General features: G+C 44.5%; 1 protein-coding gene across 1 annotated transcript in view; it reads left to right on the top strand.

Annotated features, from left to right (window-relative positions):
* The window catches only part of LOC147700310 (uncharacterized), a 429112-nt gene that overhangs the window by 247341 nt on the left and 156303 nt on the right, over positions 1-25468 (top strand). Inside the window, 1 exon segment of the mRNA XM_086936302.1 lies at positions 7153-7279. Within this exon segment, the coding sequence (XP_086792428.1) occupies positions 7153-7279 (127 nt within the window).

Here is a 25468-nt window from a genome sequence, read left to right as displayed (position 1 = left end):
AATTACAATTCCAGTATGAATGTTAAATGTGTTCGAGGTGAGGAGGAAAGAACCAATGTGGAATCTGAAGATTCAGATTAGTCTGATGTGAACTATGTATTTTGTATTGACTATGATATTTTGGATGTAAACCTTGTCAAGGTTAAGAAACCCAGGTGTAAATTGAATATCGGTGGAGTTTTGCTGGAGGTTGCGGCTGACTCAGGGTCACCTTTCACCATTGTAAGGGAAGAGGTCTGGAAACAGAAATTTGTGGCAGTGCTCGGATCACATCTAGACAAAACAAACGTAGTTGCCAGAAGCTATACTGGTGATAATATTAATTTTGTTGGATCGAGGACCCTCAACTTCCAGTTCAAAGAAAGAGAGGCATGTTGTAAGCTTTTTGTTGCTGCTAATAAAGGACCATCTGTTCGAGGCTGGGGTGATCAAGGTGAACCCCAACAGTAGTGAATGAGTACTTTCACTCAGTAGTATGGATAACTCTTGTACAGAATTGAAAATGAAATTTCTTGGGTTTTTTTTCAGACAGGGTAGGCAAATTAAATGATTTCCAACATACAATTGAGTTAAAACAAAATGCAAAACCATGTACATACAAAGTAAGACATCTACCAATCTCTATTAGGGATGAAGTGCAGCAGGAACTAGAGAGGTTGGTTGCTGATGGCATTATGGAACCAGTGGAGTCTGCTGAATGGGTCTCACCATTGATTATCGTTAAACGATCCACTGGAAAGGTCAGATTATGCATTGATCTTAGAGATATAAATAAGAATATATTGATTGATCAATATCCATTGCCACGCATAAATGAAATGTTTGCGGCCACCAAGGGTATGTTTATGTTCACGAATATTGATTTAAAATCTGCCTACCACCAAGTACCACTGCATCCAGACAGCAAAAAACAAACTCACGTAATTTATAACACCCCTGGTTGTTTCTGCTTTACTAGGGTACCCTTTGGCTTATCATCTGCTGCTGCCCTATTTCAAAGATTGATGACAAAAATGCTTGATGGGATGACTGGTGTAAAAAAGTTTCAAGACAACATCCTAATCATGGGAAGTGAAAAGGAGGAACATGATAGTAGACTTATTCAAAAAGAACAATTGATGGACAGAATGCAGGACAATGTCATACATTCACCCCAGTCCAGAGATCTGGGCCTAAATCCATAGCTTTTTGCTCACCATGCCATTCCAGTTTGGACCCAGCCATATGCAAATCAGTCTTGACCCTGCACCCAATGGTAACAGTCCAACTCGAACTGCCAGGCAGGTCCTCCCTGGACTGCAAACAAGCATCCTAGGACCGGTTTCGGGCTTTCAGCCCACATCAGCCAGGATAGCTTGACTCTAGTGTTGTTCTGCATTCCGTCCGTCAATTATGTGTCTTTTGCTTTCTCACCCTAAGCGACTGAAACTTTACGGGAAGGCGCAGATGAGGGTAAGACCATGGCACTCATTATGCTGGACCTCAGTGCTGCGTTTGACACTGTAGCACACTTCATCTTGCTACAGTGTCTAAACAAAGCTGGGGTCACCGGGAAGGCACTGGGCTGGCTGAAAGCTTTCCTAACCAACCGGAGCTTTCAGGTTCAGAGAGGCAATTTTCTCTCGGACAGCATAGCGTTAGAACAGGGGGTACCTCAGGGCTCTGCCCTGAGTCCCACCCTGTTCAACCTGTATATGGCCCCACTGGCAGGGGTGGTCCAATCGTACGGCGTAGAGCTAGTCTCTTACGCCGACGATACTCAACTGCTGATCTCCCTGTCCCAAGCTCCCTCCTTGGCTGTTGAAAATTTTAAAACCTGCATGAGCAATCTTGCAGATTGGATGACCCAACATTGCCTCAAACTTAACGGCTCGAAGACTGAGGTGTTGATAATTGGAGGCAAGGACACTAGCTGGACCAAGGAGTGGTGGCCATCCTGTCTGGGGCCTCTGCCTACTCCCGGCAGAGAAGCAAAGAATTTAGGTGTCTGGGTGGATACCAAACTCTCCTTTGACAGCCATGTAAATAAAATTGTAGGGAAGTGCTTTGGGGTCATGAAAACTCTCAACCGTACCCTGGACCTTCTCCCTTTGGAGGCCAGGCGTACCTTGACTCAGGCCCTAGTAACCTCTCCCATGGACTATGGCAATGTACTTCTTCTTGGTACTTCGGAAAAGAACATCAGGAGACTGCAGGTACTACAAAACTCGGCAGCACGGCTAGTATTGAGATTACCCAGAAGAGTTGCTTCTAAATCCACCTTGGCAACCCTTCATTGGCTGCCCATCAGGAAGAGAATTCTTTTTAAAGCCCTTCTTTTATGCTTTAGAATTATCTCTCATAGTGCACCGTCCTACTTGTCTGACCTAGCTGTCCCATACGAGCCTAACAGAGCACTTCGCTCGATGGGAAAGGGCCTCCTCATGATCCCCCGTATAAAAAAATCCAGAATGGGAGGTCGGTCTTTTCGTTCCCTGGCAGCAACCAAATGGAACACCCTTCCCATCAATATTAGGTTAGCAAAAAATGAAGCCACCTTCAGGAAACTTCTAAAAACGCACCTATTTGCCCTTTAGGCTCTTCCCCTCCTCTGATCTCTGACTCTATTCCTCAGCGCGGGGATACGCCGGGAGGCGTCACCATGCGCTCTACAAACCCCTTTATTATTATTAAGTGCGCCAGGTATGCCCAGACGTGGGTCCTGGGCTCACTGTGCCACTGGAATCAAGCTATCCTGGCTGAAGAGGGGTGAAACCCGAAAGCAGTCCTAGAATGCTTGTTTCTGGTCCAGGGGGGATCTGGCTTGGCAGCTCGGGCTGGTCTGTTCCCATGAGGCACAGGGTCGAGACTGATTTGCATATGGCCAGGACTAAACTGGGGTGGCATGGTGAGCAAAAGAATGATGGATTTAACCCAGATCTCTTGACTGGGGTTGAATGTTTTGATTTGTTCTGCATTCCGTCCATCAATTATGTTTTATGATAGTAGACTTAGACAAGTCTTAGAGAGTCTTGGAGAAAAGGGCTTAACAGTGGACTATAACAAATGCAAGTTTGCACAAAATGAAGTTGTATATTTCGGACAAAACATCAGCAAGTACGGGTGAAAACCTAAACAAGATCTCATTTCTGCAATAGTGAATAAAACCCAGTCAAACTAGTAATGATGATGTGAGGGCATTCCTGGGAATAACTGAGTATTACTGTAAATTCATTAAAAAAAATCAGAGAAAACTTATCACATTTGGCAGCTGCTTAAAAACAACAAAAAAATGTGAGTGGTCCAGGTCATGCCAGGATTGCTTTACTAACATTAAAAGGGAAATCAGTGAGGGACCATTTTAAAGGGTTTTGATCCCTTAGCTCAGATCATCCTCACCACTGACGCCATTAACAAAGACTTAGGCAAGGTATTGTCACAACGAGACGAATTTGCTTCACATACGCTTACGGCGGCGGGGGAAAAATATTCAGTCATCGAACGTGAACCATTAGCATGTACATGGGCCATTCATTTTCGGCTATATGTTTGGGGATTCCACCTCATTCTTCGTTCCGATCGTAAGCCCCTTGTTAAAATTTTATCTACGGTAGGTCTAGATAATGTATCCTCCAGAATACGCAAAATGTCTATGAAATTGCTTGATTACAACTGTGACATAGAATACTGGCCTGGTGTAAAAAACAGTGTTACAGATTTCCTTAGCAGTTTACCGTTACCCCATGAAGAGAGCGATGGGCAATTTATGGAGGAATTTGATAAAGTAGCTTCAGTTTGCAGTGAAGGACCTGAAGGTATTGCACTCACTGAGTGGAAAGAAGAGGTTGCAAAAGACCAGGCATTACTGTGGATACTGGCCTAAAAAAAGTCTATAAAATGAAGCGAGGAATTTTGGGGAAATCAGACATAAGTTGTGTGTTGATGAAGGCTTACTATTTAGATCTGGGAAAATAATATCACCAGTCAGTTTACGAAATAGGATTCTTGGATTATACCATGAGGGACACCTTGGCATTTCCAAGACTAAACAAAGAATTACATGTAATTACTGGTGGCCTGGCCTGGACAAAGATATTGAAAATTTAGTTAGGGAATGTGTGGCTTGTAATGATTAGGACAAGAGCCTTAAAACGTTCAGAACACCTTTGAGTCAGATTAAAGCGCCTAGCATGTCTTGGGAAAAAGTTGGACTAGACATTGTCGGACCAGTTGAGGGTCAGAATGGTAATTAAAAATACATACTTGGTGCTTGTTGACCATTTCGCAAGATGGCCTGAAATCAAAATATTTCAGAATGCTGATTGTACAGTTGTCATCAAATTTCTAGACAAAATTTTCATGAGAGAATGGCTTCCAAAATGTATATTAACTGATAATGGATCACAGTTCATGTCCTCAGCTTTCAAAGCATTCCTGCTTCGCATCTGCATTAAGCACCATGTCACTTTATCACCCTGAAGACAATGGCCTGCTCGAGCGCTTTAACAGGGTGTTCAAGGGTTGCATACAACTCTCCAAGAACAATAATATGCAGAGGGAGACTACGATACACAAATTAATATGGGCATACAGGATAACTCCTGGTTCTGTCACCTGCAACAGTCCTTTTGTCATGATGAGGAGCAGACAAGCTTTGAGCAAAGATCTCAGTTGGAATTCTGCTTCTAGACAAGTGGAATGGTCACCTGAATCTGTTAGTAAGAAAATTGCCTCAACTCAATAATGTTACAAAGAATGGAATGACAGGAACCATGGTACTAAAAGTTTGCCCTACAAATGTGAGGAGTATGTTAAGGTACGGTTGGAAAAGGGTGAGATCCAATTCACGAGTCCTTTACAAATATGTGAAATCTACCGAAATTGTGTCAAACTCAGTGATGGAAAGGTCTGGCACATGAATAGGTTTGCCAGATGCATGGTCAGAACAAATCCTACAAGACTTCTTGATTATTGTGATACTAATAAGGATGTGTTGTTGGACTTTAGTGAGAGTGAACCTGGCACCTTTTGGATGACACTGAAAATTTAAATAATGTTAGCATTGCTGATGTAAAAGAAAACACTTCTTTAAATCACTTAGCGTCAAATCTCAGGTCTGTCCACAAGAGTGACCCTTCGTCTAACAAGCTGTCAAGTAAATCATTGGGCCGATCTGTTATCACAGGCAGGTTTGGTAGACCTATTGTCAAACCAAAAATATATAATTCCTTTTTGACAAATATATAGTACCATCTATTCTCATTCTTTTTTCTATGTTCTTCACTCAGATGAAAAGGAGGAAGATGTGTTGTAACTTAGGCACCATCTCCTACTATATTGTGACGTACCATATACCACCCCTTCCTATAGGTATTCCCTGTCACCCCATCCCCACATTCCACACCTGATATTTACTTATGTGTGTTAAGGCAGTTATTTTTCCCATTCGGCGACCAGACTCTGGAATGCCCTCCCCTTTGCCATCCGGGGTAACAGCAACCTCCTCTCGTTCAGAAAGGCCCCAAAAACGCATTTGTTTGCTAAATCTCTCTGATCTGCCCCGAGCCTGCGCTAAAACCATTTTATCTTCAAGCGCTGCGAGGCCCCAAGGCGGTTATGCGCTATACAAATGCAATTTTTCATTTCATTTCATTTCATTTAATTTCATTATTGTTGAGCCAGCTCCTCAATCGGACGTGCCTGAGGCTTTACCCAGTAAATTACTTTTTCTTGCCACTACGCCTATGTCTTATTACAACATACACACACCTAATGCACCTGACTTGAGGTAGTAGTGCCAACACTGCCTGGCCTCCCCTCAGTCCATTTTCAGCACTGTAAGCTCTTCCTACTCCAGCCAAGCACACGATAAAGGAGCACGCTGTAAAACGGTGCACACAATCTGCATGCCCAGCAAAATCAATGTACCTTTATCTGTCACAAGTAAGTCACAATGTAAATCCATAATTAAACATCCCTCTTTCATGAGAGACAACAAACGAATCGGAGGGGGAGAGTCGATGAGCGAAATTTCATGTCAACATTGGACATATCTGCAAAGAAAAAGAACTAATGCAAGTTGGAGTTCTGTAAGGGAGTCCGGGCTCCTCAATATGCTATATAATGCGGCGAGGATGATAGATGATGGGGAATGGCTGGTATTTCTACCTTATCGTAACCCTACTCAAGGCCAGAAGCATACAAGAGTTGTCAGCAGTGAGTGTTTAACTCACTCAGCCATCTTTGTAGCTACAAACTCACTCTCTATTTTCCAGGCTGCTTCTAAAAGACATTCCTGAGATCATTGTTATCTTTCAGAAATTCTGAAAGGCAGGAGTAGTGGCAGGTTTATTGATGCTGCAGTTAAAATAGCATGTTGCATTTGGAGAGCTCCCTTTCGCCTTATGAAAAAGAATACTGACTTTTCTTTTGATTTTCTAATGGAACTCATGAATCAAAGGCCCACCCTGAGGTCAGTAGGCGGAACCTTTATTGCATTGAATCCTGGTATAATACATGTTGAGAGTCAGTGTTGGGTAATGTTACTTTTTCTTCGAGCTTCTGTAATATATACTTCTGTGCAGTACATTTTTAGCTTGTTCAATTATTTAGTCAGCCTCGTAAAAGAACTTTCATCACATCCTGTCCGGCACCAGGATTGATCAGACTATTTTGGGATGTTTTCCAGCAAAGAATCATTACACGTTTATCAGTATGATGTCATGCCTATGGGATCTAGTCCTTTGCATACTTGTAAGTCACAAATGCATGGTAGGAAGCCCTCAGAAAAAAGGGAAATATGCAAATTACTCAAAGCAGATAGCTCAACCTTATTCCAGTCTTGACAAACTGACATACAGTACAAAACATAGTTTATCAAATTGGGCCTGCATGCCCCTCAGTGGCTGCTCATTTAACCCAGAAAAACATTCAATCCGTATATCAAGCCCAGAAAGCAAATTGGGGAGCTTACAGTACTCCTTCCTCAAGCTCTTTCAGTAACCTAAGGAGAAGTCAAATTCACCACTTGTGAGTTGTGTAACCCCCCCCTTCCCCCAATGGAGAGAAATAAAAGCATTATTTACATGAGCGCATTTTGTTCTATATCATGCCTGGCTGCATTCAGATTTTAATGTGATATAAACATTAATTCTCTTTCAATATTTCTTGTAGATGCTGCTTACATTCCAGGATATGGTTGCCTGTTTCTCACAAACGGAGTGGGAGCTTTTACACAAATGGCAGAACGATCTTTATGAAAATTTGATGAAGGAAATTTACCAAGTCTTAATGTCGCTAGGTAAAGTTACATTGAATGTATTTTCCAAAGTTTGCATGTTCTATAAGTGGCTGATTTATGGTTCTCATAATACTGTTATGTATGATTGTGTTTGCTATATGTATGGTCATTGAACATTAATTTTTAGGTCTCGTCTAGGTGGTGCATGCACTGCTCTAGGAGGGCCTTTAGCCATCGGTCTGCTCCTTTTCAAGCACACTCCTGCTTGTGCTGGCATCCACCTTGCGGGAGCGAGCAGCGGTGCGTGTTCTAATTGAAAACATATGGCTTTGGCTCCACTGCTGCTCGCTCCCGCAAGGCGGAGGCCAGCACGAGTGTGCTTTAAAACAGCTGCTGCTTGTTGGCGTTCTGCCCGTGCCTAACAAAACACCTCATGTGCGCGATTGTTAATTTGCGAATTCGGCGTGCTCAGGGTGCCTGGAGCGATGTGTGACCAGTGCTTGCTGTGTGTCCTGTTGCTCAATAGTCACTGTTTACTTTACAAACACAGCAGGGTGCTCTGGGTATCAAGTTCTACCGAGCAGTCTTAATAGGTTTTCATTTGAAGTTAAACTGAGGGGACGTGCGAGTTCTCGGCACGTTCTTTGACTTTTGCAATCTCGTAGTTTGAGCGCGAAACACGGTTGTATATCCGTGCGCCAGCTAGGAGCAGATTTAGAATCCAGCAGTTGCGTTCTCTACAATTGGGCCCTTTACTCTGAGAGCAGTGGCGGCCCTGTGGTACCAATGTTCTTACTAGCCAGAAAACCACAAGCACTTTAAACCTGAATCTCCTCGTGCCTAACAAAAACAAGCATTTGCAATGCAATAGGTCTCGCATTAGAAAAGTTTGAGTTATTAGTATTGTAAATGGCAATGTTTTTATTTATGCTGTAGTTAAGTTTTGTTGTATAAAAAGGAACATATAAAATATTCCTTGTACAAAAGTGTTACATTTTAATAAGGTATATCAAGGAATTTGATATGTACATACGATTAGCAAACAAGGTAATTGTAAACATCATAAAAATCTGCTATTGAGGATGGTGCAGGTTATTATAACATGCACATCTTTTGTCTCCATAAAGAGAGTGCATTATTGGCCTTGTTATTCACCACTCCTGTCTGGCCACCTTATGCAGGAAGTGTATGCAATGTTCTACTTGTTTGACCATACATACATTGTACAGATAAAAGGTGCAAGTTCTTGCTTTATGGAACAATGCAACACGTCTTGCAAGTAGTCCATGTGGCATTTGCTTTATGGAATAGTGCATGCATTATGCAGGTAGATGTTTATTTCTGCTTTATAGTTTCTGTGCACATCCTGCAGGAAAAGGGGGCTTGTTGCAAATGTATCATGCAGTGCACACTTGCAGTGATAGGACACATGTTATTTTTAACAGATGTATTCATTGCTTATGTAAGAGTGGAGTAATGTTATTACTTTATAATGCAAGGTAAACTACATGCAAGTAGAGTAAAAAGAATAGTGGAGGGGGTGCTTGGCTTTATGCTTTATGCACACATTCTGCAAATATCTGGTACATGTTCTTTTTATTATAGTACATACACCTGATACAAGTTATAGATGGGTGCTTAGCTAATGCAATTTTAATGGGAATGATCAGTTACATGCTTTGTTTGGCGGTTATTATTTCCTGCACAATGATCCATTAGCCATATGGAAGACGTGTAGTGTAGTACATGCAACTGGCTTTAAATTGGGGAATTACACTTTCAATTGGTGTTAGATTAGATCAGTACAATGTGATCTGGGCAATAGCTTGCTTAATGTTTTCAATGATCCATTGTTTAAGACCCTTAAAGGTGACTTTGCGCTAATAAATGTGTATTATTATTATTAGTCAGAAGCACATAGAAATGTGATCTCAAAATAAGAGCTGCTTGTCTTATTTTGATATACAATAAAAATACAGGCCTGTATATATAACATCAGTATACAGATAACATTGACTTATATACCTAGCGAGCATACACACACAAGTAAACAAAATTAGGCACACTGCTTGCAGCCGTTTTTTTACTATCCATTGCCATTCCCTCCTTCGTGAATGAGACTTGCAGGCAAGGAATAAATGAAAAAAGTTGTTTGCTATGCAATACAACATTTCCCTGGTCACTACCCCGTCCCCCCACCCTAATTGCTGGCCCAGCAAGAGCAACCAGTATGAGTGTTAGTAACAATTATTTTTTTTAGATAGAATTGTACTAATAGATCGCTGCGCATCAGAGGCATGGGCGGATTTTAAGGCTCTTCTCTCTATCTAATTTGCTTTTTTTATGTTTGGCAGCCTTCGTCTTTCCATTTTTTGGTCAGTGTTTCCATATTTGGTGTGCACTTTCATGGCGAACATTTGCAGAGGGGAAGAAAAGGTGGGGGCGGGCGAGGGAAGCTGGTGGCAGGAAGCAAGGAGGAAGGGGGCGAGGCAAGGCCAGTTGGCAGTAGCAACGAGACCCAGTAACTTGATAGTCAGTTTTCAGCGATTAGCTTTACCAGCGCTCATTTTTTTTAGTAACTCTGGCAAACGAATAAGCCCGGGATAAAGTGTGGAGATGATCGTTAAAGGGCATTGTAACGTCTGTAAAGAAGGAATCGGAAAGCAAGGTGAGAACAGAAACGGCGGGGAACTTCATATAGTAAAGTCCTTAGTGCGCTGCTACCCTATGCATAATACAATACTCTCTTGTTACCCCACATTGCTAAACTAGCTAAAGCGACTAGTGTGAGTGTTGTTGACGGAGTAATGTTTAAGAAAAAGACACTAATGGCCACCGCGCAATACAGGTATTGACGCAATGCACGTTATATCACCATTAGCGTAGCAGAGCATGCGCGTTCAGTTATGTGTTGTACCAAAAGTGTATGCACACATTTTTTAAGTTTCATGTTAGTGAGGTGTGGAGGGGGGCGGGAAGTGGCATCACTGGAAGTTTTTTTCAGTGCACAGTTCATTTTGTTCACATGCCGAATAGAGGAAGCATGCATAGTTACGTGCATATTTTATGCCCACAAGAGGACAGTTTGCAGACACAGAGTATATGTTTTTTGGGCTTTGTTTAATGCACACCTTTTGCCAGGTAAATATATCTAATGCAATTTTATTTGGGATGTTATTATATTGCATTTACTACTCAGCGAGCGCACACGCAAAAGTAGACAGAAATAGGCACACTTTTTGCACACGTCCTTCAATATGCACCTATACACCCTCTATCGTAAATGAAGCCGAAAAGCAAAGATAGGGGAATGAAGTTGTCTGCCGTGCAATAGAACACCTTCGTGCTCCCTTGTGTATTTGGTGAACTTTTTGGACACGTTGTACTGTGAAGTCTTTAGACACCTTTAAGTAAAGTCGGCGCAGTGAAATGCTTTAACAGTCGAGTAAAGTCCGCGCTATATAAATATGCTGACACCTTCAAGTAAAGTCGATGCTATGAAGTACTTTGACGCAGTCGGGTAAAGTCCGCGCTATATAAAAATGCTGTTGCCATCACGCTAAAATAATCCTTTTGTTTGGCAAGTCCGCGCTTTATTAAATAAAAAAACGTTTTAATGAATAACGCCTTCAATCGCGCACTGTAGAATGGTATAGCAGTACATTAAAAGTGCTTTCATGCAGTCGGGTTAAGTCCACAATATAAAATGCTGGCACCATTTGTTATTGTGTAATGCTTTCGGCTTGTATGAGTTCTGTTTATTTCGTGAACTCTTTGGACACGTTGTACTTCATTAAAGGGAAAGCAATAAGCAAAAGCGATCACGCTCTGAGAAACGAAACTGATGGCACGCTCCTACTGACAAAGAAACATACTGATGGAAACCCGAATAGAGGAAGCATGCATAGTTACGTGCATATTTTATGCCCACAAGAGGACAGTTTGCAGACACAGAGTATATGTTTTTTGGGCTTTGTTTAATGCACACCTTTTGCCAGGTAAATATATCTAATGCAATTTTATTTGGGATGTTATTATATTGCATTTACTACTCAGCGAGCGCACACGCAAAAGTAGACAGAAATAGGCACACTTTTTGCACACGTCCTTCAATATGCACCTATACACCCTCTATCGTAAATGAAGCCGAAAAGCAAAGATAGGGGAATGAAGTTGTCTGCCGTGCAATAAAACACCTTCGTGCTCCCTTGTGTATTTGGTGAACTTTTTGGACACGTTGTACTGTGAAGTCTTTAGACACCTTTAAGTAAAGTCGGCGCAGTGAAATGCTGTAACAGTCGAGTAAAGTCCGCGCTATATAAATATGCTGACACCTTCAAGTAAAGTCGATGCTATGAAGTACTTTGACGCAGTCGGGTAAAGTCCGCGCTATATAAAAATGCTGTTGCCATCACGCTAAAATAATCCTTTTGTTTGGCAAGTCCGCGCTTTATTAAATAAAAAAACGTTTTAATGAATAACACCTTCAATCGCGCACTGTAGAATGGTATAGCAGTACATTAAAAGTGCTTTCATGCAGTCGGGTTAAGTCCACAATATAAAATGCTGGCACCATTTGTTATTGTGTAATGCTTTCGGCTTGTATTAGTTCTGTTTATTTCGTGAACTCTTTGGACACGTTGTACTTCATTAAAGGGAAAGCAATAAGCAAAAGCGATCACGCTCTGAGAAACAAAACTGATGGCACGCTCCTACTGACAAAGAAACATACTGATGGAAAAAAGTGAAACTGACTGAAGCAAGCGCCCGGGCCACGTTGAAAAAAAAGCCACACACATTGGATGCAGTCAAGGCGCGCTCACGAGGTCAGAAGGCACTCCACAGAAACAACTACCAGACACATTGACGCCTGCACTTTCAAAGTGAAATGAAACAAAGTGAAACTGACTAAAGCAAGCGCACGGCCCACGTTAAAAAAAGCCACACACATTAGATGCAGTCAAGGCGCGCTCACGAGGTCAAATCTCCAAAGGAGAAGCTCGTGACAGCCTGACTACAGCAGAAAAAGCTCGTAACAGTCTGGTGTCCACACCATTCCCAGAAAAGTGGCAACATAAGTTGTCTCGCATAGACAGCAAAAGCTTCGCTTTTGCTTTCGTCTAGGCGAGACCTAAAAAGACATGAATGTGTCCGTCTGTAACGCCACTGATTCTCATGTAAAGCGATCTGATACCTGCAATTCTAGTTAGCGCTATATAAAACTCCCCCCACCCCACCAAAACAGCAAAAAAAACAATGCATTGTTTCTACTCTAACATTGCATGGAACGTTTGTTTCATTACACGTTAAGGTTGGTGAATTAGACTGGGGAGAAATACATTTTAATTGCATTTCAGAACACGCGTTTCCGTGTTTTTTTCCACCTTCGCTACCCGTCGTAGAAGCTGTGAATATGCCTTTCTTCAGCAGGTAGAGGCAGCTCCTGGCAGCTCACTAGCATGGGCAACGACCTCAAGCTCTGAGGGGCCTGTGGCGGCGCTGTTGCGCATTATTGTTAGTCGCAGAGATATTGACAGTCTGTGCTCCGGAGGAAAATAGGAGTTTCTTATGACATATTGTGTGTCTCAGCAAGACTCATAAATAATTTTTACGAGTTTTTGTATGCATGGGAAAGTCTTTGATTCAGCCTCCCATAAAGATAAACTTCTATTATGGAATGTATTTGTCAAGTAGTTGCGTGATGGATGGAGCTGCTTTTACCACGTGGCAGTTTGATGAGTTTTAGATGCACAGCTTACCATAGAGGATTTGCGGGCAGTAGAGAAATAATTATTCCTGGGGAAATGCATAATTTCTGTACCTGGGTTTTAATTTTTTTCCCCATCGTCGTTTGTTTCTGTTTCCTCTTCTGGACTCGAGGTCACCTTACTCGTTTTCCCCAGCACGATAGCTTTTGTTTTCTGGTTCACGCCTGAAACTTGTGCCTTTTGACTGTGTCGGTACGCTTTCAACATATTACACGAACGTCTTTTAGGTAAAAGCTATGCCTTGTAAGTGATTTTCAATCATCAGTTAATCTTACGTGTACATGATGGACAGACATGAAGAAAATAAACGTGCAGTTTTTCCTGTTTATTACATCTGAAGGTTCTTTTCACTCCCTAATGTACATTTGTATTGCCCTCCCTATCGAGGATAATAAAGACGGCTAGACACACATTTGTTTTTGCTAATGAGGCTTGTTTTATCTTGTGATATTTTAGGGAAGGGACTTCCAGTTCTGTTTGATCATCACATGTACATGTGTCCTTTGTAGTTTTGTTGGCACTACTTTTTAGCAGTTGTTCTTTAATTTTTATGTTACATTTTCAAGGAAGTGAATTATGTTTAGTTAAGACATATAAAGGTTTATAATACACTCAGATATCACATTAAAATTAAATATCAAACCACTTATGATTTAATGCCATATTGCAAATACATCTAGGCCAAATATTTATTTTTTGAGAATTTAATTTTGAACAAATGAACACTAAAGGGACCAAGAGGACCAGAAACATTCTAGAATACATTTTTAGTTCTCCTCGTGCTCCCAAATGTCATGTTTGTATATATTCAAACGATGCAACGTAAGCACCAGTCAGACCATTAATAACTATAGATGACTTTCCAGCAATGTCACATTAAATAGTGAAAACCTGACACTTCCAATGTGCTAGTTTTACTCAATTTCAGAGAGTTTTTGCCAATGTACACAAGATCATGAAACATAGAAGCAAACCGAGAAACATAGAAACAATCAGAGATTACCCTAAATTGGGGCTTGTCAATTAAAAATGTTGTGTAGTTCCAAAATAACTGCTCTCTTGTATTCTAACCAGATCTAACATACTCCTTTATTTCTACATAGCCAACTCATTTTCACTGTTGCATGCAGCTTGCAAATACATACCAGCGAGACTTGCAATTCAGAACTAGGGCATTACTGCCATGTGAGGCATTTAAGACAGCTGCATTCTTAAAGGTCTTTAGCAAAGTTTTAAAAAGTATCCTCCATTAAAGTAGTTAGATCCACGAAGATCAGTCATAGCCTGCTGTGTCCCTTTGGAAGTAATTTTCCAGTGCTGCTTCCGTTTTCTTTACTAGTAAATAACACTCTTAGTGAAGTAGTGTGGCTCACTGGTTAGAAGCGGCAGACCCGAGAGCAGAGGACGGCCTGGGACCAGGGTTCGATTCCCAGCACGGCAGGTTTCTGGACCAGGGTCAGCGGACTCGATAATTCTCTCGCCTCGGTGCCCACTCTGATCAGCGATCACACTCGGCAACTCTGGGCATTAGCTTGCCTCATCTTCACTAACGGCCCCCCAGACCGCCGGGGATGCCTGGTCTCACCCTGGAGATACCCATTAAGGGACCATCTCTCAGGGAAGCCAGGAAGGGTTTCGCGGCGGTCGAAGCGCCAGGACGCCTACGGGTAGCAGTGCGCTATATAAATGCCTACACACACACACTCTGAGATATCTATAGTCCAAGACCACCGCTAGTCTGATATTTCCAAAGATTCAATTAAAAGTTCATTTCTTTTCCATAAATATCATAATTTTAACTTTTTGACTACTGCAATCCAGGGATCCCCATTGAATCCTTATTGAAATCTGGTGACCCCCATTGAGTCATTACTGGAATCCAAGGACCCTGTCTTAAGCAGGCTCAATTACATTTTTTTAAATTCACAAACAAATACAAAAAAGTCTACAGTTTCATTCCAATTGAAGGGTTGCAGAGTTTCAGTTGAACTGAGCCCACCAGTCACCCATACTATATTCTGGTTGATGCATTAATGAATTAATCTGAGGACACCAATTTATTTTATAGTTTGTTATTTCAAATTCCTTTGTGTTTATGAAACATTTTACAATTTTTAATTTTGCTTATTTATTTATTCGCACTTTATTAACCCCTTGCATGCTGATGACAGAACGGTTCCGTCATCAGCTACGGGTGAGCTGTGCTGATGACGGAACCGTTCCGTCATGACTCCGCCCGCGCAAGGTGGAGTCAGCATGGGCGGGGAATTCCCGCTGCACGCAAGGGGTTAATTTGTTAATATTTCGTAATACATGAACTGCCCAAGAGGCCTACTCTTTGGGATGCTGTTGAGAGGTGCTAATTACCACAGGAACAAGTGTTTAAGGACGGAAGCATATAGAAGTAGCAGCTACGGTCTATAAAGAGCCCAAGCAACTGTATAATATATATATTCCATCCTCAAACCACACTCACCAATTGCACTACATTCCTGCCTCATACTCAGGCAACCGCACACCTTCTCACTTCCCTCATACACACTGACACAACTAAACCCTTTGCCTCAAAATGCTACTCTAAGCTAAGCCAGCTCAAATCGCAAAACCTCAAAGGAACATAGCGCTATTGGACTATACACACCATCATTCTCCATGGAGCCATCTCCTCTCCACGGTCACTATGCCAGCCGCTCTTTACACACACCATTCTTTGCTCCAGCTCTTGGGTAACGAATAGACGTCTGTTATTCAGCACCGATATGCCCCTTTGCGGGTGAAAGTGCGCTTTACAAATACACCTTATGTTATGTTACTATGATGAACTGCCCCCACCTAACAATAAAAACTATAACAAACAAGCATTGGCATAGCCAATAGGTCTCGCCTTTGGAACCTTATAAGGCCTGAAGATTTTCTTTTGGAATTGGAAGCACCAAACCCTTATGTACTGAGAAGACTATTTGAATTTTATTCTGGTTTGCATGAGAACGACAGTGAAGTTTCAGCTGGCCCTCAAAATTGTGTAGCTGTTTTGAATACATTTTATGTAATTTAGAAGTTGGAACTGTTGCTCATTTTGAGTAGTCGAGAAGGTGATTGTAGTGCCCACTACTGCTGCTTAGAGCTTTGGTGTGATGCATGAAAGGTTTCAAGTTAGATTCCTATGTTGCGAGGAAACAGGCAATTCGTTGTGTGGCCTGCACAAGTAATGGGTCCACGTTCACCCTTCACTGGAAACCAAGTATCCCATTGTATCGCTTGACTCTGTCAGGGTAGCGAAGCACAGCAGTCCAAGGCCCACTCAAGGGAGATAGTGTGGGCTAGTAATTACCATTCACTGACACTCAATAATAGCCCTCAATAAATGATTGTCCGTTCTTTGCTTTTACCTAGAAAAGTTAAAGTCCATTTATTACACACCCACTACTCAATACTATGCATGAATTTACAAATATACATAAGGCTGGTGGAAACAACATTACATTTGACCCCTAAAGGGGCATGACCCCAAAATTCACACTAATCCCCCACTCAAATACAATATAACACATAACCATATATGGGGGCGTCAGTTGCACTAGGTCAATGTTGTCACAGTTCAACTCTATGATCACAGTACTACTTTGTTCAGCCACTAACCTTGCTAACCATAATCCCCCTGCACTTATTATCATTAATCAAACATTTTCAATAAGGTGCTCAACATCGATAAGTAATAAAACACTGCGACCTCTTGGACATATGGATTACTGTCAGTGTTAACAATTCTTTAAATAAAGCATTGACAACTAACATCTTGAATAGCACTTTAAAAAAGCATTTTCAATACAGCATGTCTCTGTGTCTTCCCTCACAATCTTTAGACCACAGAACTGGCAACCATAGACTCAGCCCCTAGAGGACACAGCACTCCCAGCCATAGGACGCATGCTCGAGCATGGGGGAGTGCTTAAACCTTGAGAGAAAATCCCAACTTGGCCCTTTTTCTGGAGAGACTGCACACGTAGGGTCAGTAGTTTTTGTAAAAGCTCGTTGGGGGAGCTGCTGCCCTTCTGGAGCTTCACCCCGCCACACTTAACTAGTGTTGATGGTGGTACTCCTGCCATCCTGAAGCCACCATATTTCACTTTTTTGTTTTGATAATCAACTTTATTAATTTTATAAAAACTGAAAAATTCATTGGTTGCAGTTCATTAAGCATTAAAGGGAACATGCCAGGGTACATTGGTGGCATAAAGAGGGCAGTCCGTCAGAGTATAACACAGCAGTTTGTACCGTGGTTACAGTGCAGTAAAAAATAAAAGGAAAACAGATCATCATGGTGGCAGCATATTAAACCATTTACCCCACACTTTGGTAAATAAATCCGCACATCCCCGAGCCTCGAATAGGACCTCTTCCTGGATCCCACACCAGTCCACTCTCCTGCGCCATCTCTGCACCGTAGGGGCCTTGGCTTGCGACCAAAGCGCTGCTATGTCCCTTTTGGCCACCGCCACCGCTGTCTCTAAGAGACGTTTGTCCATCCTGGAGCCATCTAGGCCGTCAAAGACCCCTAAGAGCATACGCATTGGATCGTGTGGAACCTCCCATCCCAAGGCCTGCGTAAGCTCGAGCTCCTCCCCCCTCCAAAACGGGCCCAGCATTGGACAACACCATACCATGTGATAAAAGTCAGCAGGGGTTGAGGCACATCGCAGGCAGGCTGAAGAGGGCTTCAATCGGGCCTGGAGTAGACGTGCCGGGGCGAGGTATGCCGCATGGAGGAAGTATAATTCGGTCAGGCGCAGCTTGGAGGACGTGGTCAGTGTCTTGGGTGACATAAGGGCATCCCTCCAGTCTGCCTCTTCTAGGGGGCCCAGCCAACCTTCCCAGCGGGCCCTAAGCAAATCTAGGGAAGCAGGACCATTATTCACCAGGGACCGGTAGATGCGGGACACTCCCCCTCTGCCCAGGTCTCCCATCATCACCTGGGCTTCCAACGGGCTGAACTCTGGAAGGAAGACAGGAGGTGAGACATGCATGTAGAGGGTGTGTCTGAGTTGCAAATAACGATAGAGTTGGGAGTGGGGAAGAGCGTGGTGCTGCTGCAGGTCTGCGAAGGAACGGATGTGGTCTCCCACCCAGACATCCCGAGCACTGAAACTCCAATAAGATCCCACCTACGGAACCCCCTCAGGGACGAGACCTCCCGCAGCTAGGACACATGCCAGAGTGGCGTCTGCCGGGAGAGTTAATGGTCCCATCCCACATGCCGTAGGGCCATACGCCAAGCCAGAAACACTGTCCTGGTGACCGGGGCCATTGCCTGTGGTACTGGACTACCATACAGGAGCGCTTGGACTTGCGCAAAGTCCATCGCAGTGAGTTCCACACGATAGGCAGGGTCGGACCAGCCGCCCGCATACCAATCCTGGATTACGATGAGTTTCATGGCCAGGTAGTAGATGTGAAGGTTGGTTACTCTCATACCCCCATCAAAGGGGGGAATGCGACAGTGTGCCAGGGATATGCGTGGTCTCACCCCTCCCCCCCCTGCCCCCCCCCCCGAGAAACCGGGTGAGGACTCCATCAAGCTCCCAGAACCAGCTACCCAGAAGGTGGACCATGATGTTTTGCAGTATGTAGAGGAAACTGGGGAGGACCATCATTTTGAAAAGCGCACTTCTGCCGAGGGGGTTCAGGGGAAGGGTCTGCCCCTTCTTGAGGTCCACCTTCATCCTAACGACCAGGGGGGTGACGTTCAGGGCCCACTCAAGCTCTGGTAGTAAAGTTACCCAGACGCCAAGGTATTTGACCGACTGCCAGTCAGAACACTCTCTGGAGGGATGCAGTGGGACCAGAGTGGACTTTGCCACATTAAGTCGAAGCCCAGAGACCCTAGGAGGACCTTCAAGCACCTGGGTCCAGAACTCTCGGGATCCGCCAGATAGAGAAGCACGTCGTCCGCGTATAGGGCTATCTTGTCCACCTGACTCGAGTCTCAGGCCCAGCCCCTAATAAGGGGGTCTTTTCGGATATAGGAGTGGCGAGAGAGGGCACCCCTGACGCGTACCCCTTCGGATCGGAAATGCCTCGGAGAGCTCTCCGTTAATGAGTACACGGGCTCGGGGGTTGGTGTAGAGAACCTTGATAAAATGGCGAAACGAGGGACCAAAACCCATCTTGTCTAGCACATCTTGCAGGTATTCCCAATTCACAGTGTCAAAGTCCTTTTCAAAGTCTATGAAAAGGAGGGCCAGGTATAGGGTTAGCCGCTCCCGGTGGGCCAGTACTAGGTGGAGGCGACGAATACAGTGGCGGGTACCTCTAGCCGGCATTAACCCACATTGGTCAGGGTGGACCAGGTCCTGTAAGAGAGGTCGGAGTCTCTGAGCCAGGACGGTGGCGAAGAGCTTAATCTCCGTGTTGATAAACGAGATCGGGCGGTAGTCCTCACAATTCAGGGACGGCGGCTGTGTCTTTGGAATAACCACTATCGTGGCCAGATCCAACATGTTGGGGGCCAAAGTATCCCGGAAGGCCGCATAGTATTCCTGCAAGTACCCATCGGGCCCGGGCGTTTTACCGGGATGTAGGAGGGAGATGGCATCCTGGACCTCCTCCAGGGTGAAGGGGCGGTCCAAAGTGTCCTCATTCTCCTGAGAGAGAGAAAGCAGCTGGGTAACAGTATCGTCCATCAGAGCAGCCAGAGGAGCGTCCGGGGGTCGCTCACCGTAGAGGTGCGCATAGAAGGCAGCAAACGTTTGCGCAATGGCCCCAAAGGTCACTTGGGGGGTCCCTTTGTTCGACCGGACCTCAGGAATAATACGGCTGACTTTAGGATAGGACACAAGGTTATGGAGGAGCTTTCTGTTCTTGTCTCCCCATCCATAGACGTGAGCAACCGACGAGTGCCAAAGCATTTTAGCTGATTCCTACGAGATACGGCGGATCTCCTCTCGGACCGCTGCCAGTCGTCGGGAGGATTCCTCCCGCCCGCGGAGAGTTGGGCAGCCTCCAGCTGTAACGCTTGGGATTCCAGCCGTGCGAGTTGGGCCGTCTGCTCCGCATGCTACACGTGGATTTATCCTCTAGCCACACCACGGACAACAGCCTTGCCCGCCTCCCACAGCGTTCCTGGTGAGGGAACCGATCCCGCATTGGTAGAAAATTAGTGATTCAGTTCCTGGCCGAGTGACTCCACTAACTCCGAGTCCTGCAAGAACCAGGCGTTCAGCCGCCAAACCGCTCGTGGACCCGTCAGAGGAGCCCCCAGCCGGAGGGAGACAGGAGAGTGATCCGAGATCCCTCTGGGCAGGATCGCGGCGTCCGAGACCAGCTGACAATCGGCTGCTGACAGCAGGAGAAGGTCAAGGCGGGAGTGCGTATGGTGGGACGCCGACGTATGGGTGTATTGATCGTCGCGGGGGTGCCTAACCCGCCACTCGCCACAGAGACCCAGGGCCGAGCTAGACAGGGATTTAGCGAAGGTGAGGCGGGCCTCGGATGGGATCCCCGTCGTATCACGCATGGGCTGCAGAATGGCATTAAAATCCCCGCCAACGTCCAACCGTAGTTGTGCCGTGATGGAATTTGGGTTCAGAGCAGTGAACAATTGGTCGCAGTGGAACAGGCTAGTAAACGAGAACTTTAAAAGTGAGCTCCAACGTCTGGTATCCAACACTGACCATTATTGTAGATTGGCCTGTAACCCCACCAAAGATATTCAAAACTTAACTAAAGTTATCACCATGGAAGCTCTGGAGAATGGTTTTATAAGCAAACATGAAAAATATTTCTTGAACATTACTAATCCCAGAACCCCCGTGATCTACACGTTGCCTAAAATCCACAAAAGAATGGATAACCCCCCAGGTAAGCCAATAGTGTCTGGTTGTGGTTCAGTGCTAGAACCACTGGGCCATTATGTCAACTTCTTCCTGAAGGATTTTGTGCCGGTAACTGAATGTTATATCAGAGACAGCATGCATATGATTAATTTCATTGAAAACTATTCTTTTAATCCTGAAAATGAGACTCTATGCACACTAGACGTAGAGTCTCTATACACTAATATTCCTCAGAAAGACTCATTACTTGTCATGGAAAGCATACTTAACACCAGGACACGTCCCCATAGGGTACCCACTCTGTTCATAATACAACTCTTGGAGATCTGCCTCACCCAAAACATTTTTCTCTATGACTCACAGTATTACCAGCAGGTGCGTGGCACTTCCATGGGGGCGATTTTTGCCCCCACTTTAGCGATCCTGTAAATGGATTGGCTGGAAACTAATACCATTCTTTCGAGTAGGAACCCATTCCATCAGGGACTACACACCTGGAAGCGTTACATAGACGATATCTTCTTAATCTGGGGTGGCTCTACTGAAGATTTCCCAGGACTCCTACACTGGTTGAATAACAATTGCAATGGCCTCACTTTTTCTCTGACCCATAGCAAAAATAGCATTCCCTTCTTAGATTTGACCATCGAACACCATGATGGGATACTATACACGTCCCTTTTCCGTAAACCAACAGAAAGAAACACCCTGCTTAGTTACAACAGCTGTCACCCCAGGGCCTTAAAAGACAGTTTGCCGTATTCACAATTCCTCAGACTAAGGAGAAACTGTTTCAAGAAAGAGGATTATTTCATTGAAGCTAATATCCTATTCGATAAGCTCAGGACTAAAGGCTATCCTAGGCGCCTAATAAAAAATTCAATGAAAAGAGCCTGGTACTGTCCCCGGGACACTCTTCTGGAACCCAAACCCAAAGAAACCTCTGAGAAAATAGTATGTGTCACCACCTTCTCCACCATATCCAACCGTGTAAAACAGAGTATAAAAAAGAACTGGCACATATTGAACTCAGGTCCCCTCAACTGGGAAACTCCCCTCTTTGCTTTCAAGAAAAGCAAAAATCTTAAGGACCAACTTGTAAGGGCAGCTTTACCCTCCATAATTGGGAAAAATCCTACACTTCATGATCATTGGGCATTACCCCCCCTACGTGGTCATTCCAAATGTGGGTCTTGTGTGATATGTGATTTCTCAATTGACTGTAAAGAATTTGTATATAAAGATGTAAGAAATGAACTGCGCACCTTTACTAACTGCAACAGTTGTAACATCATTTATGCAATCTTCTGTCCGTGTAATCTAATATATGTGGGCCAGACAAAACAGAAAATTAAGCTGCGAATATCTCAACATCGCAGCCGCATTAGGTGCAAAACACTAAATGCACCCCTGGTTGAACATTTTGTAGACAAAGGACATACTGAAAACGAGATCCGTTGGACTGTGATCACACAAGTCATCATACCACCCAGGGGAGGCGACCTGACCCGTATGCTCAACAGAGAGGAATTGAAATGGATTTTGAAAACGGACAGTCTTAATTCGGGTCTGAGCCTGCAGGAGGATTGGACTGCTCTAATTTGAACTCCTCTTGACACTCATGAAACGTTGGTGTCTAAAAGACTCTGTGCAACGAATTATGCACCTCCTTGACTCCCGTGTTCATAAAATGTGCTGTTCAATGTTTTATAAAATTGTCAATTTGCACTATGCATAACTGTAAATACACATCCCCAAGATGGCCGCCACAACGTGCACCCCTCCTCTATGTCTATGCCCAGAGCCTCACTCACACTGACCAATCAGCGTCCTCTCACTCCTATCTTACTTCCTTGTTCGATTGCACGAGCACGCCAGGGAACACTTCCAAAGACCGACCAAACGGTGAGTCACCAGCAGCCGAGGGCACCGCTCCCTGGATCGAGCGTGGCTTACAATGCTCTAAATTCCACTCTTTCTTAACAGGCTTACCCTGGCGTCGCCCGATTACGATTGTGTAACGCGGCAACCCACTTCTTATTTGGGTAAGGATCATTGCATGGCACTCGTTCCTTGCCGCGACTTTGTTTTTAATCACATTAACTTTGATATTGCTATTCCCCACTTAGGGCTGCTGGTCCGGGCCTTTTTGCTTATCCTAAACGGCAAAATAATATCATTGGAATTGGAATTGGAAGGTTCTTATATAGCGCATGGCTACTCGGAAGCATCCCAGCGCTTGAAGAAGGATGGAAATTGATGTAAAGACTGGGAAAAGGGGAAACTGATTTATGGCCTAGGGAACAATGATGTTTTTAATTGTTTTCGGAACACCAGAAGGCTGGGTTCTAGACGAAGTGATAGTGGTAGGGCGTTCCATAGCTTCGCCGCGTTTCGGGAGAAAAGGCGGTCCCCAGACCGGACTTTATTGGTCCTGGGCGTTATGAGGAGGTTTTGGTGGTTAGAGCGAAGGTGCCTCGATGAAACGTATGGTCTGATCATATCCTTCAGAATGGGGGGGCCATTCCCATGGAGAGTTTTATGAACCAGACAAAGAGTCTTGAAATGGATTCGCTCCTTTATTGGGAGCCAGTGTAAAGCCCTTAATGCAGGGGCTGCGGTGGTACGACGGCTGGTTCCGGTAAGTAGCCTTGCTGCAGAGTTTTGAGCTATCTGCAGTTGGCGGATGACTGAGGTAGGGGCTCCTAAATAGAGAGCATTCCCATAGTCCAGCCTAGATAGAATGAGGGACTGGACTATGGTTTTCTTCGCAGTTTCCGGCAACTGGGGAAGAATTTTCCGGATGGTTTTTATTAGACCGAAGCACGTAGCCACTGTCTTTTTCGCCTGAGTTTTAAAAGAAAGCTCCGTGTCGAGCCAGAACCCTAGGCTTTTTATCTCCGTTTTGGGGGTGGGCCCGGGTCCCATGCAGGAGGGCCACATGGAGGGGGTGTTAAAGGAGGCCTTTCTTCCGAGCAACATCAGCTCGGTTTTTCCTCCATTCAGTTTTAGTTGGGAGGCATCCATCCATCCTGCGACTTCAACCAGGCAGCTACAGAGATTGTTTTGAGGGGAGTCTGCCTGGGTGAGGGAGACTACTAGCTGGGTGTCGTCAGCGTAGCTCACCAATTGGATTCCGAATGGGGCTACTACCTCTGCCAAGGGGGCCATATACACATTAAACAGTGTGGGGCTAAGGGAAGAACCCTGTGGCACCCCACACTGTAATGGTATTGGGAGGGAGCAGTTGGTGTCTGAGAAGACTTTAAAGAATCTGTTACTGAGAAAAGATTCAAGCCATGCAAGAGCTTTGCCTGTAACTCCAATTCTCTCTAGGCGGGCGAGTAGGACACGGTGATTAACCGTGTCGAAGGCGGCGCTGAGGTCCAGGAGGATAATGGCCGCGCTGCCACCTGCGTCCAGAATCCTCCTGGATACCTCAACCACCCTCAGCAAGGCTGTTTCAGTTCCCTGTCCTTTTCGGAAACCTGTTTGTGTGGGATGGAGCAGGTTTTGAGACTCCAAGTATGATGCCAGTTGTTTGTTAACCCACTTTTCAGCCAGCTTGCTAATACCGGGGAGGAGGGAAATGGGACGGTAATTCGAGAAATCCTCAGGGTTAAGGTTTGGTTTTTTTAACAAGGCCTTTACCATGGCTAGTTTCCAATCTTGAGGGACTATCCCAGAGTCCAAGGAGATGTTAACAAGATCAATGATGTTTCTACTAACATGGGGAAGGACCAGTTTCAATATGGACATAGGAGCGGGATCAAGAGGGGAATCACTCTTTATGGAGTTGAAAAGGGAAGGGAAAAGTTTGTCACTGAGGGGGTGAAAAAATGCTAAACGAGGTGAGGTGGAATTAATATCGTCCCTTGATGGGGGATTGGGCTCTACTTCTGGGGATGGGGGGAGGGAAAGTAGAATTTTTTCGATTTTCGTGGCAAAGAAATTTGCTAATTCATTGCAACGAGCACCGGATCGCGGCCTTGGTAAGCACTTTGCCATGTTAGTTTTGACATAACGCCGCAACATAGGCACGTATTCCGTATCACCCTCTCCTCACAACATCTGTGATGCCTGACTGCCGTCCAGATCGTCCAGGCGCTACCGTAATAGGCACCAACCATCGTTCCTAGCACGTAAACAAATCGTTTACTAGCCTGTTCCACTGCGACCAATTGTTCACTGCTCTGAACCCAAATTCCATCACGGCACAACCACGGTTCCACTCTTACTTGCGAGCATGTATCGTCCTCACTCGCTCTGCTCTGAACCTCAATTCCATCTCGGCACAACCGCGGTTCCACGCCCACTTGCGAGCATGTATCGTCCTCACTCGCTCTGTGACTAGACCATTTGGAAACCCTGAAACACCTTCACCTTGTAAACGGTTGAATGCACTCTTCACATTGAGTCACTTGTTAAAATTTTTTTAGTATTCTGTTCTTAAAGTATATTTTTTCTTTACTCCTTTTCCTTTCAGGCATTTTGAGGTTTTAGCGATTAAGGCAATTATTGATTGTCCTGATGATGGTCCCCATGACCCTTTAGGGGGACCGAAACGCTGTCGACTTGTCTAGCGCCTTATACAAATACTTGATTGCTAACTACTGTATTGGTGCTTTTTGACATTTTCTGTATAATTT

Source organism: Lissotriton vulgaris, chromosome 8 (genome assembly GCF_964263255.1).
Source record: "Lissotriton vulgaris chromosome 8, aLisVul1.2, whole genome shotgun sequence".
Lineage (NCBI taxonomy): Eukaryota > Metazoa > Chordata > Amphibia > Caudata > Salamandridae > Lissotriton > Lissotriton vulgaris.
Note: the sequence above shows the minus strand (reverse complement) of the source record. Positions and strands in the feature narration are given on the sequence as shown.